The sequence below is a fragment of the Hibiscus syriacus genome, unplaced genomic scaffold (assembly GCF_006381635.1).
Source record: "Hibiscus syriacus cultivar Baekdansim isolate YM2019G1 unplaced genomic scaffold, ASM638163v2 tig00004035_pilon, whole genome shotgun sequence".
Taxonomy (NCBI): Eukaryota; Viridiplantae; Streptophyta; class Magnoliopsida; order Malvales; family Malvaceae; genus Hibiscus; species Hibiscus syriacus.
The window spans coordinates 566,502-581,054 of NW_024061993.1; the positions used below are offsets into that span (position 1 = coordinate 566,502).

The following is a 14,553-nucleotide window of genomic DNA, read 5'->3' on the forward strand; positions in this document are numbered from 1 at the left end:
CATCAAATTTTCAACCACTGATCCAGTGTTCTTCTCAAAATTGGGAGAGGCAGCTTCAATTTTAGCAGGTTGATAGATTTCAACCTTAGATGTAGTAGACGAAATGGAATTGTTCATTACAGGGAAAACAGGAGGCGGTGTTATCTGCGTAGTTTCATCCTCGTACTTCACTGGTCTTGGTCTTTTCCTCGTTGGAGCTGCAAAAAGAATACAAAAAGAACAATACCCAAATCAAAATCTGTCACCCAAATCCTCGTACTTCTATTTCTTGATGGTAACTGGAACTTCAGCACAGGCAGCCAGGAAGAAAGCCATGGCCATTTAGGTGATCATAGTAAGTATCGATCGCTGTCATGTTTAGTTTCTCCGGGGGAGTGATCACGCAATAATCCGGTCCTTCTTCAACTGTTGCTCTGAGCTGCAATATTAATCCGAACAAAGAAGGAAGAAAAATTGTCACACTAGCACCATCTAAAAGATATTTATGCGCGTAAAGCTAGAATATGCCTTCCTCCTTTCAGTCTCTTTAACACTCCAACTTTCCACTGAATAGAAGTCATGGAAGATATTATAGGTCAAAGAATCGAACAAAGGCTGTTGATGGTCTATAGTCGAGAAGAAAACAAAAGAAACATGTTTTCAAAGTGAGAAGCAAAAAACAATATCATACCATCTCTAATGGCGGTAGGACCATCGGCATAAAGGGCAACCACAGCAAGAGACATGGCAACATCTGGCATTTTGTTCATGTTAACATCGATTGCATGCAGGTGTTTCCTTCCAGAGGGATTTCTCTGTGGTCCAGTTACCGTGATGCTGTTCTCCGTCCAGGTGACATTGGCACCCATCTTCTCCAGAACCTCGGAAAATTTTACATCACCCTTAACCAAAAGAAAAACCAAGAAAGGAAAGCATGATCATGGCAATGATAACTTTAGTGGAAAAAGTATTTGGATAATCGACAAAAAAAGAATTCAAGGGAAACCTCAACGACAGTCAAAGCAATTCAAAAACGTTTTTGGAAGGCTCAAAACGATATTGTAAGTAATTAAAAGCAAATGCATCCACTCATACTGGATATATCATTTAATTTGGTTGGGAACTTATTACCATTCATGGGCTTCACAATAAAAAGTACCTGTAAACTACTTGTACCACATCCTTCTACAGTGACTATCCCTCCGGTTACTTCAGCACCGACAAGGAAGTAACTAGCACTTGAAGCATCACCTTCGACATAAGCATTTCCAGGAGTCATGAAAGATTGTACCAGTTCATGATGTTTAGTCCAAACAGACTATTATACAATAATATTGCTACAGTGCTACGTACATGTGTAAATCATAGAAACCTACATGTACTTTTGACCTCCTTTTATAAAAAAAAAACCTATCCCAGCTATCCGTGTGCTCCACATTGACCCCAAACCTTTCCATCAACTTTATAGTCATTTCAACATATGGTATTGAAATTAGCTTATCAATTATCTCAATTTCCACATCCCCAAAAGCCAAAGGAGCGCTGCCATGAGTAAAGCAGCCAAGTATTGATTACTGATTGATCCTGAGAGTTTCACCTGCAAAAGTAGCCTAGAAGTTTACATGAATATCGGCAACAAAATCCAGAAGTTATGTCTACGGTCTTTTTCCTTTTCCTTTTCGTCAAAAATATATAGCCTTTCTCCTCGACGAAGATTTGGGTGGTCTTTGCTTTGCTCCATTAGGTTTCTACATCAAAAACCAAACCCTCGTCAGTAATTTCAACAAAAGAAAACCAGGAACAGACAATTTAACAAGAAAACTGACCATCTTCTTCCTCACAGAAGCATAGGAAGAAGATGGAGAGGCAGGAGCCGGCAACGGTGATGCTAGCATCCCAGCTACACCTGTTCTCACCGGCTAAGTTGAAGCTTGGCGGTGAATATGTTCTCCGCCAACTACACCAACAGCACCGGCAGTTGATGCCCATTCATGAGACCTTTTAGTTGAAGCTGTAAAAAAAGGAAAACACAACAAATCAGTTACTACAGAAGTAGAATATGCTAACAAAAAAAGACAGAATATACTCTTTCAGTGTGATATTGTGTAAAATCACGTAGTTACGAGGGAGAAGAAATTGCATGTAAAGAGGAATAAAGAAGTTGTTTGATAAAATGTGTGAAATACATAACTAATATGTTAAATATTATGTAATTCAAAAGATAAACAAATGAAAGATTTGGTATGGTGGTTAGTAATGGGAGTTTCAAGCATTTGGCTAGGTTCACCTCCCCATAAAAGCATATTTTGTTTGTTTTAAATTTAAACTAATATAGTGTTGACACGTGTCATCATTTTATTGGGCAAAAAAATTAAATAAAAATATATAAATATTAAGAATAATATTTTAATTTTTATTTAAAAATCACAGTGTCACATTATCATCTATCATGATCTAGACACACCACATCAACATCTGGATCCACGTGTTCTTACTTAGTCAGTATCATGTGTTGACCGTTAGTTAACTAACAGTTTCCATCCAACAAAGGTTTATTTTGACCCATAATGAAACATTTGGAGATCAAATGTTCCATAAAAAATAATACGAGCAAATTTGACAATATTATCAAACGTTAGGGGCATTTATTTGCATTATATTTTTTTATTATTATAAAAAGTATACATATACATTCCATGCCAATTTAATTTGTGATTCTTTTGGGTTTCATTATAATTCCTATTTAGCTTATTTTTTGGGGAGACATGCTATGAATATTATTATGGACCAATGTTTTAATTTAATAAATTTAATGTTCTAATTAATGGTCATATATGTCACTATATGGATGGAGAAATAAAATAAAATACATAGAAATGTATTAAGAGTTGTGCGTGGGTAGGTCATAGAAAGGGGAAAAAAATATCCTATTCATTGAGCCAACCCCAAGAATTTGATTATATTTAAGTGTCTACGCTATAGTGTTAAAAAATTGGTATATGATGTGTTTCTAAGGACGGCAATGAGTCGGATTAAGATTGAATTTTTGGTTAAGTTGACCCAATCCGAAAATATGTATCCTCCACTCGAATTCAATTCGATCAAAAAAAAATTATCTTCCACCTGCCTCGATTTGACCCGGAAAATATATGTCCTTCATCGGATTCCGATCCTACCCGATCTGACCCAACCTAATATAAAATAAGGACTTAATTAAAAAATATAAAAATCTTAAGGAAATTACATTATTATCCTCAGGTCAGGTCGGATCAAATCAGAATTTTTCACCCTCCATCTGATTTTAACCTGATCCGACCTCACCCCTTAAAAATATGATCTTATCGGATCGAAACCCGACGAATTCAGGTTAAATTGCCATCTTTATGTGTATCACCTTTATATTTTTTAAAAAAATTATTTTAAAAATAAAATTTACTTTCGTCACTCCGAAGGACCACAACTTAGGATCGAAAGTCTATTTCAGACCCTGGTTTTGAACAACGAGAAACAACTCCTCTCGCTTTGTAAGCTGTGAGACTCCTCTACATTCCATCAAATACACTGTCAAACGATGATTCCTTCGTTGTTTTACGGTTCACTTGAACTGAGGGATCAATGGAAGCTAATAAAAAGTCTTCCAATTACGGATCCCAGTGATGTAGTTCTTATCGTATGAAGAACGCAAGTGAGATTATTGGGAACAAAACCTAGTTAAATCGTTACCCATTAAATTTAGAGTTAGGAATTTAAGAATTTATGTATTTAGGAGTTTGGCATGATGACAAATGTAATGGTTAATCAGTGGGTAAACAATTATAGAGGTGATGATTGGAGATGTCGATTAAGGACGAACACAATAGAGACCTATGGGGGGCACAATCCTAAAAATTTTAAATATTATAATTTAGACCCTAACTTAAAAACAACTTGTCCCTTGTAATTTTTTAGAAATTTGGATTAAACTTTAAAATTTTTAATGTTCTTAATTTAACATCTCTTATAATTTTTAAAAATTCTCATTAAATCTTTTAAAACTTCAAAACTTTTAGTTAAACCCTGATTTTTTTTTTGAAATAATGTAAATTGAACTCTTCTAAATTTTTGAAAATCACCAAGTTCCGCCACTGTCATCGACGATGATTGGAAAATGGGTTTGAAATCAGAGATTTTGAGGTTTTTTTAATAATTATAAAGAAATTTGGGTCTTTTTTGCAATTTTAAGTTTTTTTTTAAAAAAATAAAATTTTTAAAGAATATATAAACATGACATGTGTCAGATAACAGTATTTTTTAACGATTATTACAGTTGAAACACATAAAATGATAAAATTTATAACTTTAAAAACCTACATTGATTGGAAAAAATAGATAAATAAAAAATGTATAGTTTGAGATTTTTTTTTTTTTTGTATTAAGCCTTATATAATGACGCTATCAACAGCTGATTTGCGTGCCTCAAACATATTAACTCTTAAAGCAGCTAAATTGAGGGAGTTCAATGAACTCAATATGCCTAGTAAAAAGGAAGTTTTGGTATGGATGTAAAATCATGTAATCGTTCACGTCAGGTTAGGTCAAATCAAATACATGTCATGTCAAGTTAATTTGATAGTTCGATTCAGATTAAGTTAGGTCTAGATCAAATCAGTTCGGATCATTTACAGGTTGATTTGATATCAAATTCAGTTGGGTCATTTTAATCTCTATTTTGTTTAAAGTTTTAAGTTGATCTTCAAATTTTATCACAAAGTTCTGCCACTGTAGCCGACAATGATTGGAAATTATGTAGCCAACAATGATTGGAAATTAGAGATTTTGAGATTTTTTTATAATTATAAAGAAATTTGGTTTTTTTTTTGCAATTTTAAGTTTTTTTTTAAAATAAAATTTTAAAAAATATAGAAACACAACATGTATCAAATAACGGTCTTTTTTAAATGCTATTACGGTCAAGATACTTAAAATGAAAAAAAATATAACGTTAGACACATACATTGATCGAAAAAAATTAGATACCTAAATGAAAAAAAAGTGCAGTTCGAGATTTTTTTTATATTAATCCTTATATAATGACACTATCAACAGCTGATTTGCGTGCCTCAAACATATCAACTCTAATAGCAGCTAAATTGAGGAAGTTCAATGAACTCAATATGCCTGGTAAAACGGAAGTTTGGCTATGGGATGCATTGGGGTACATCTTAATAATATTCCTTGAACTGTACTATATATTTTTAAAGCTTTTACCAATGGCTCAAATAAAGAACTTGTCAATCTTTCATGGCTTAATGCAACCAAGAGACCTTGTCCTCTGGAAGAGACATAAATCTTTTCGCCTATATCAATTTTGTTAAAGATCATGTTGACTGCATATAATTTAATTAATATCATTTAAATAATTAAATGGTCTAATTGATAAAATTTTAAAAGATCAATGATCAAAATGAAAAGTGACAATAATTAGTGGACATAAATATAGTTTACCCTAAAGAAAATCAAAGAACGAGCATAATACGGGGTGAATGTTGTAGCAAAGGGAAAACGTTAGTTAGAAGAAAAAGACAGGTTCAGTGATATGGGTAGGGATTCAGGTCGGGTTTTTGGGCCACCCGACCCGACCCGAGAAGAAAGGGTTTTTCACCCGTGACCCGACCCGACCCGACGAAATTAAGGTTTCACCCGACCCGACCCGACCCGAATATATGACTTAGAAATCCGACTCGACCCGAAATAATAATAAAAAAAATTTTATTCAATGAAAACAGTGACTTAATTGAAAAAAATTATATATGGAGGGACATTATTGTAATTATCCCTAAATATATAGGATAAAATTATATATATTTTTCGGGTCAGGTCGGGTCGGATTTTTTTCACCCTAAACCCGACCCGACCCGACCCGAACAGTACATTTTAAAAAAATCCGACCCGACCCGACCCGAACCCGAATTTTTTTTAAAAAAAATCCGACCTGATCGGGTCGGGTCGGGTCGAAACCCGTCAAATTCGGGTTGAGTTGCCATCCCTAAATATGGGCACCTACTGCCCAATTAAATAAATAAAATAATGCTTAATAAAGTAGTCATTAAATTATAGGAGTAATTCTTTTTCGTCCACTAGACAAAACAAAATTCAAATAGCCCACGGTTAATAATATGTCAAAAACTGTATTATTACATATTTAATCCTTATTATTTATATCTTTTTGTTTTGTGCCTAATTTTAGTTTAATTTAATAATTTTAATTTACTGTCGGATTTGAGGAAAATAAATGACGCAAGAATAATAGGAGAGGATCAAACCTGGGTGCACTGGGAATCTAAGCGCACACCTGCCCAAGTTTAAAAAGATCAAATTTATTGAATTAGATTAAAATTAAGAGTAAATTGATATAATACTTATTAATGAAGATTAAATTTATAATTATACAGTTTTTTAACTACTATATTAGCAATTATGTTGAAGGCTAATGGCTTGATCAGAAATGTTTGAAATGTTACGTCATCGAGTTAATATTTGAAAATAATGACAGTATCTGTAAATATTATTAAATATAATTTTATCATATTTTAATTATTAAATTAACGTTTAATTTAACTATTATCAATTTTTAATAAAAATGATGAATTTAAAACATATAAATAATTAATTATTTATTTTATAAATTTTAATAATCAAATATCATTAAATTAAAATATTATTTTATAACTTTTAATAATTATTAACTAAATAAAATAACATAGTCGGGACCATTTGTATACCCTGCCCATAAAATTGGTATCAGGAAAAAGAAAATCAAAGAATAAGCATAATATGCGGTGAATATTGCAGCAAAAGAAAAACCAGAGCTGCCATGGAGAAGATGAAAGATGAGACAGAGAGAGAGAGAGAGAGAGGAAGTTAAGAGAAAGAGTTTAGGTCCTCCAACTGGTTGTTAGAGGTAAAACTCTTTAACCAAACATTTCCTCAACAATACCCAAAGAAGAACAAGATGAAGAATTTGAAAGAATAAGCAAAATAAATAAATAAATAAGAGAGAGAGGTCAACTAATACCTACGATTACAATCGGGTTTCAAACTAACCTCTTAAAGCAAAAATGTTTTCCCCCCTCCAGAAAAGAGAGAAAGTTGTCATCTTTAGAAGGGAAAGGGCATCGGGTTCATGCTTGTGTATATGAATCTCACACGTGGGGTTTGATCGTGGAAATGATGGAGGGAGAATATATGATTAGTGAAAAGAGATAGCAAAAAAAGTTACAATAATTCATTCTTTACTCTTTTTTCTATGTCTTCTTGTTCCTCTCTCCTTCTGTCTCTATCTCTCGATGAGGGCAAAACTCACGATGCTTTCAAAATAAATAATTCATGAGATAATGCACTCCTCATATTATTTGTTGAAATAAGGTGAAAGTTATAGTGTTTGTCGTAGGTCGTTGGAAGGGTATGGCGATCTATGTGTTGAGGACGTTAAAACGTCCATTATCTCTGTGTAGCTCGCCGGGAAGCTATGAGAGAGATTGTATACGTCATGCACGTTCTAACACGGTGGACATCCGAGGCCATCCGAGAAGTTATACGAGAGCATCCGAAGTCATCCGACTAAGGTCATTCGACCGAGGTCATCCGATCGAATTATGTGAGGGCATGCGAGGATAGCCGAGGGAGCTATGCAATGGCATCCGAGCGAGCGAGCAAGGGTAGGTCGCCAGGATTGTATGACGACCTATAAGGTCGTCCGGAGGACATGGTGACCTATGCTTGGGGACGTGCATGTGCCATGCAACACGTTCATTTTCTCTGTGTGTTCGTCGTCGGGAAGCTGGCCACGTAGTAGGTCGCCCGGAAGGCATGACGACCTACGACCAACACTGTATTTCACTCTATTTGAGCAATTAATATTAGGAGAGCATTATCTCGTGAAATAATTTGTTCGAGAACATTCTCTTGAAAGTTTAACTTGATGAGTATGAATTTTTTATTAAAAAAGAAGAAGCCTTTTTTCAGGGTTTACTTTGTTTTATAGTCTTAGTTTAGTATCTTGAAAATTCTCGATGAAAAGTGGAGTGTTGGTTTCTTTGTTCTGGGTTATTGGGATAACAAAGTGTTTGGTTTCGTAAAGATTTTGTTATCAATCGTGTTTTTTAGAACTCCTGTTCCCCACAACTCTCCCACAGCTGTTACTGGTTTTCAGGTGTTTTTTATTCACAGATTATCTTTCATTTTTGTAGGAAATTTGTCTTTTTCTTCTCTTCTTTCCCTAGTTTATGTCTCCATGATCATCACAAGGAACTAATTGATTGAGATTTACAAATTCTGGGTTTGTTTTATTTCTTTGATTCTTTATTCCCCTATGTTCATAACACTTGTACTTTGTTGTTCTTCATGTTACCCTGATTTGAGTTTTTGTTTGTAAATTCCTGAGAGTATATGTTAATTGATTGTAGATTTCACATAATTGTTCCCTTTTTACCAGCTTACATGCATAGAGAATTGGCTATATCTATATATGTTTATTTACTCTTTTGTTCGAAGTTCCCTTTGTTGTTTGTCTTTCCAAATTATGCATACTTCAGCTTTGAATTCTATATGATAATCTTCTAAACAGGCTCTATATTGTTTATAATGGAAGTCGTTTCGATTGCCTGCTTTCGGTTCATAGGATGAGTATATAAGGTTTGGCTTGAACAGGTGGGGTAGGAAAGTTTCGAGGTCCGGAGAAATATTATGGCCACTTATTACAATGGTTCTAATAATCAAAAGGATACTGCTCCGATGATCTATTTGAGAGAACCGGGACCTGGTTCATTTCCAGAGGCGACGAGTCTTCCTAGTAATACGATTATGCATACGAATTACGGGTCATATTTAGATGCATTTGCTGGGAGTTCTCAGCAGCAAAATGATTGCACTGAGATTCAGGCTGTGGAAAGTTCGGGTTCGACTCCACAGAAGCAAGAAATCTTGTCAAGCCTGGGTGGCTCGTGTGTTGGGGAGCATGATTTTAGTGCCTGGAGGGATGGAAGAAGTGAAATATTACTTATGCATCCAATGGGCGGTACTGCTGGAGTCCTTTGCAGTGGTCAAAACTCGCAAGGTCAAGGATTATCCCTAAGCCTTGGAACCCAAATTCCCTCAGGAATTCAAATGGCTTCTGTCCCATATCGAAATCTCAATTGAGGTTTTTCTTCCTTCTTGAGTCCTAATCCATCACCTACTGGAGAGGGTGAAAGCAGGAACGAACAGTCGAGATATGCAGAGTATCTTTCACCTGGTTTTTCTATAGGTAAACAAGAATCAAATAAAGGGGATTTATCTGCATATGGAATGTCGAGTATTTCAAAAGGCATTCCTAATTCTAGATATCTCCAGGCAGCACAACAACTGCTTGATGGAGTTGTTAATGTTCGAATGGCTCTAAAGCAGTGCAATGGGGAGAAAAACAAAGCTCGGAAGAAAACAGGATGAAGAATTCCAAAGAGGATGACGAAGGATTAAAAAAAGTGCTCTCAAATCAGCAAGAATCCTCCGATAACTCTCCAAACCAGCTTTCACATACTGAAAGACAAGAACTACAAAACAAATTAACGAAGCTGTTGTCCATGTTGGATGAGGTAAGAGTCGGGTCACATTAATGTAAGCTTATCATAGATACTCCGAGGAGCGATTAAGTCCAAAAAGAAGCATTGACAATTAAAATGTGTTTTCTCCATGTTAATGTCTAAAATTGAATAGTTTGTTGATGCAGGTTGATAGAAGGTATAAACAGTATTATCATCAGATGCAGATTGTGGTGTCATCATTTGATGTGATAGCGGGGTGTGGAGCCTCTAAGCCATACACAGCACTTGCACTTCAGACTATATCCCGTCACTTCCGGTGCTTACAAGATGCAATTAATGGTCAAATTCGGGCAACACGGGAAAGTCTCGGGGAGCAGGATAATTCAGAAAATAGTAAAGGGGTAGGAATAACTCGTCTGCGTTTTGTGGATCAGCAGCTGCGGCAACAGAGAACTCTTCAGCAGCTTGGAATGATGCAACAACATGCATGGAGGCCTCAGAGAGGGCTGCCCGAAAGCTCAATCTCAATACTTCGTGCTTGGCTTTTTGAGCATTTTCTTAATCCGTAAGTTTTACATAACACTCCTTACTATCTCAGTTCTTATTCCTGTTGTACTTATTTCTGTTCCTGTTGTCATCCAGCTACCCAAAGGACGCCGATAAGATCTTGCTAGCAAGACAGACAGACAGTCAGGTAATCAAAAACTAATCATCTTATTAACATGAAATGATACAGATGTGATAAGTAGTGCTTTTTAAATTAGGATTATGTCAATTGTTTCGTGTAGGGGTGTTCACTCGAAGCTATGCACGGAAAGTGTTATTAAGGTTTTGAAGTCTAAAACTAGTGGTGGAACTTGGAAGCATGGCTAAAAAATGCTGGATATATGCTAAAACTACTTTGTAACGAGTACGAATATAATGAACTCGTATTGCAAAACATGGTATCTAATTCCTCCAAATTGACGAATAGTCAAATGGTATTTTATTAGACCTGTTCTGCTCACCCGAAAAACATCAAGTAATTCAGTAGCCTCTTAACCCTCAGGATATAGATTATTTGCAAGTTACTAGGTGTTAGAATATATTAAATCATGTTTTCTTGTAGTGTTTGAGTTTTTAGTATTGATCAGTATGCTCTCCTTAGACAATATCTGTAAATGATGACATAATTTCTATATGCTTAAGTTTTTATGCCTTAATGATATATTCAGGTTGCCAATTGGTTTATAAATGCACGGGTGCGCCTTTGGAAGCCTATGGTTGAAGAGATGTACAAGGAAGAATTTGTGGATGCAGAAATGGACTATAATTCTTCATCCGAAAATGCTATCAAGGCAATAAAAGGCAATACGATGGCCTCTGGGGACAGAGGTGAAGAGGTGCAACAAAGTGAAGTTCTTCGGCCATGGAGGAATGTAACACCAGAGAGTTGGTTGATTCCAAAGCCGGTCATGTTCCTTATGTGGTCGATATAACGGGACCAATTACCGGAGCTGGTTTCCAAAATGTCATGCAAGAAGAAGCTGAAACCATGTTACTTAAGCTAAGGGAGGAGCAGAGGCCCAATATCGATGACTCTAACCTCTTGCCTGATGCAATTTATCATCCGGATGGTGATAATGGCCAGTTTATAGCAGCTGCTACTGCTTACAACATGTCCGGATTGGGGAGTTTCGGGAATGGAACCTGTGTCTCTCTCACTTTGGGATTGCAGCACTGTGAGGGTGGCGATATACCGATATCAGGTGGAGGTCATCAGAATTTTGTTGCAATGAGAGGTGACGGCATATACGATCCTGCAGCATTGAGTGCCGAAACATCAGATTTTGAATGCATAAATCCCGGAAACCGGGAACACGGGTTTAGTTCCTCTCATTTAGTACATGATTTTGTAGTATGAAATGTGCTTGGCTGCTGATTTACATTGGTTAATTTTGATATATCTCTCTTATGGAATTTAGAAACTGGAGGGCCAGAGCCAGGTTTGAAGCTCATCTGAACATTTCATTGCGTTAGGCAGCCAAGGTATTGGTACAGTTGTAATATATCAAAAAAATTGATTGTATGGACCAGCATGATTGTAAAGATACACGATTTTGTTCAATTTGTAATGGAAAAAAAATTCTGTACAAGTGGTTGCAGCTAAAAAAAAAACTTGATATGAAATAAAAGGTAGGAATTGGGGTTGTACTCTGTACACTGAAAACGAATCGAGTTTGAATGAATAAAATTATGTTAATGTTCATTTGTTTATTTTTTAAAGTGTTCATGTTCAATTCATTTACGTGTTCGTTTATTTATTTATTTTTGAAGATGTTCGTGTCCATTCATTTAGCTTTTACGAGTATGTTCATTTAATGTTGGTTGTAGCCAACACTATCTTTTTTTTTCTTTCATCGAACATTCCATTTATTTACACCCTACTGCGGCCTGCATTCTTTCCTTATTCCAGTTTAGGCCAATAAGATGGATATTTTTTTTTCATTATTTTTCAAAAATGTTTAAAAGAGTAAAAAAAAATTAACAAAGGGTAAACGTCTGGTCTTACTTGAAATCCTATGCAAAACAAAGGGACATCCCTAAATTGATGAAACAAGCAAACGCTTGTAAACCTCATTGTTGATGTCATAAGGGCGAAGACATAGTTTTCGCCTAGATTTTTATATGGGCGGAGAAATTAACTAAAACCTTTGAGTGGTTAAAGACAAATCTGCAATGGCAGCAATTATATCATCTATTGGTTCGTCTTTCGGGTCTTTCCATGCCGTTGAACTATCGAAAGCCAATGGCATAGATTGAAAGGAAGACGTTTTACCAGCAATCTTGTTCAACTCTTTAAGGTCACCTTCCTCATCCGGAATGTCCAAATCCCATACCCTGAAGATATCCAGAGTCGATGAATTCATTTCCTCCTCAGATAAACTCGATTGAGTTCCCAACTCAATCAAATTAGCCTTTCCTTCTTCCTCCTTGTAGGTGGGCCGAAAAGGATCTCCCCAGAATGTTTCAGAGGAATCTTCCTGAAGAAATTGCAGTTTAGTGCCAGACCTCTTTTTGATAGGAATATTGTCTGAGTTTGTTTCATAGTCGCCATCCATTGGAATGACAAGAAGATTGTCTTGAGTTTTTCCCAAGTAACTGTCGGACTCTTCCTCCTTGACGGAAGGAACTATACTGGTTTCAGTACCACCCAGATTCCAGTTGCTTCCAGTTACAGAAGGGTCAAGTGTCTCTGGTTGATCACCGATGATCTCTAGCAAAACATCTTTGAAAGAAGTCCAATCAGTTTCCAAAATTTCGGTATCTGTAACCAGACAAGAATTTACCCAAGCCAAATCCTCATCAGAAAGCTTCTCTCCCTGCTGGGTAGATTCCAAAGATTCAAGGATAATAGAGGAAGCAGAGCCAACTATTGTGTCATCTTCTACTTCCATTACTACAAAATTAGCAGTCAAGTGTCAATAATGTCGATAACAGTAATCAAAGACAGCTTCATGTGTCAACCTTCATAAACCATAAATATTTGCTTCAGGAGCAATGTAGAATTCACTGAGTAAATGTTGAATTGATAATCCGCTTAAACCAACTTACTTAGCTAAGATACTCCCAGAGGAATAAGTGTCATCTTGTAGAATTTATAAAATTACGAAACATTTAAAAGTGAACCAATCCACAAAACTTACTCAACAATTTAAGAGAAAAAAAGAATCCATTTCATCAACTAGAAAAAGATGGTAAAAACACTTGTTCAATATTGCAATCTGATGTTCTAAGTTTGATTTCGAATTCCCATCTACTCGAACAAACAAATTATAGAGCACTGCAGCAATCTTCTCTAAACAATCATGGCCCAATAGTACCCCAAGCATCAAATTCAGAACGGTAAAAACACCCTCTCAGAACAACAAAATTTCAACCTAAATGCTTTTCTCTTTCCCTTTTAATTTTAGAGCCCAAAGAAAAATGGCATGCTTCAAATAACTACAGGAGCAGAAACTACACGAACCAAGTAAATTCTCACAGCAGCAATTACTATAACTTAAGTAAAACTGATATAAACATAATGTTAAAATTAAAAACAAAAGGGATAAAATTGCTTTGCAAGGTAACGATCAAACAAATCATTATAATAGAGAGAACTTGCAACAAATCTTTTTGTGGTTACAAAAAAAGAAGGTAAGCCTATAGCGCAAAGTATAGAAGATTATTGACGGGTATAAATCTTGCATTGAACATAAATTGAAGAACCATAACAATTAATATAAAACCCTAAACCCTAAAGCCACGCATAAAATTTCCATGTTAAAAACATGGATGAAATAGAAAAAGAGAGAGAGAGAAATGTACATACCAAATTGAAATTATTGAGAAAATTCAAAATTGTAAACCTAAAGTTCCGTTGTTTAGAAGGGAAAGTGGGGATACCTGTACTATATATCACGTACTCGGCGAAGGGAAGGGAAGAAGACCTTGAATTTGAGGGAAACGCCTCTCAACAAAACAAATTTCTACATTAAAAAAAACGTATTTGAAAAGAGAAATTTATAGGCGGCGTTGAAAGCTTTTTCAGTAACGAAATCTCTTTCTACAGGGTTATTTAAAAAGCTCTTTATTTTAGTATAAATTAATTTGAATAAGATATAAAAGTTTTCCTTTTTTTGAACTAATAAGAGTTGAAGTAATAAGTAGTTTGATTTCGCTTAAGTAACACCTCAAGTTTGAATCCGTTGTGTATATCAAAAAATATCTACTGGAAGACTCTTCCATCAAAATCAGGTATGCGACATAGGTCGATCAGGATTAGTCAAGATAAAACCTTGACGATAAACAATCTTGCTAACATGATAAATCTAGACGTTAAATAATTGGATTTTCTAATTTATATATTTATAATCAGACCCTAATTTCTATATTTATAATTGGGTATTTGGGTTTTCTTTTCAATTCTATAAATTTTTTTATTTTTGATCCTCTTCTTTTGTCTCTCGAATTAATTCATTCAATTTTAAAT

General features: G+C 35.2%; 1 protein-coding gene and 2 pseudogenes across 1 annotated transcript; 1 reads left to right on the forward strand and 2 right to left on the reverse strand.

Moving 5' to 3' along the window:
• Window positions 1-261: 261 nt before the first annotated feature.
• LOC120187045 lies at window positions 262-1,874 on the reverse strand (annotated as a pseudogene).
• Window positions 1,875-6,795: 4,921 nt separating this feature from the next.
• Window positions 6,796-11,580, forward strand: LOC120187195 (annotated as a pseudogene).
• A 497-nt stretch (window positions 11,581-12,077) lies between these two features.
• LOC120187208 lies at window positions 12,078-14,168 on the reverse strand. Its single transcript, XM_039190985.1, has 2 exons — window positions 13,968-14,168; window positions 12,078-12,978 (listed from the first exon to the last, which is right to left on the reverse strand). The coding sequence occupies exon 2, from the start codon at window positions 12,974-12,976 to the stop codon at window positions 12,224-12,226; it is 753 nt and encodes a 250-aa protein (XP_039046916.1). The 5' UTR covers window positions 12,977-12,978; window positions 13,968-14,168; the 3' UTR covers window positions 12,078-12,223.
• Window positions 14,169-14,553: the final 385 nt, after the last annotated feature.

Bases quoted from the DNA above. Each gene is read 5' to 3' on its own strand.
- LOC120187208 (XM_039190985.1), bottom strand. From the start codon at position 12,976: ATGGAAGTAGAAGATGACACAATAGTTGGCTCTGCTTCCTCTATTATC.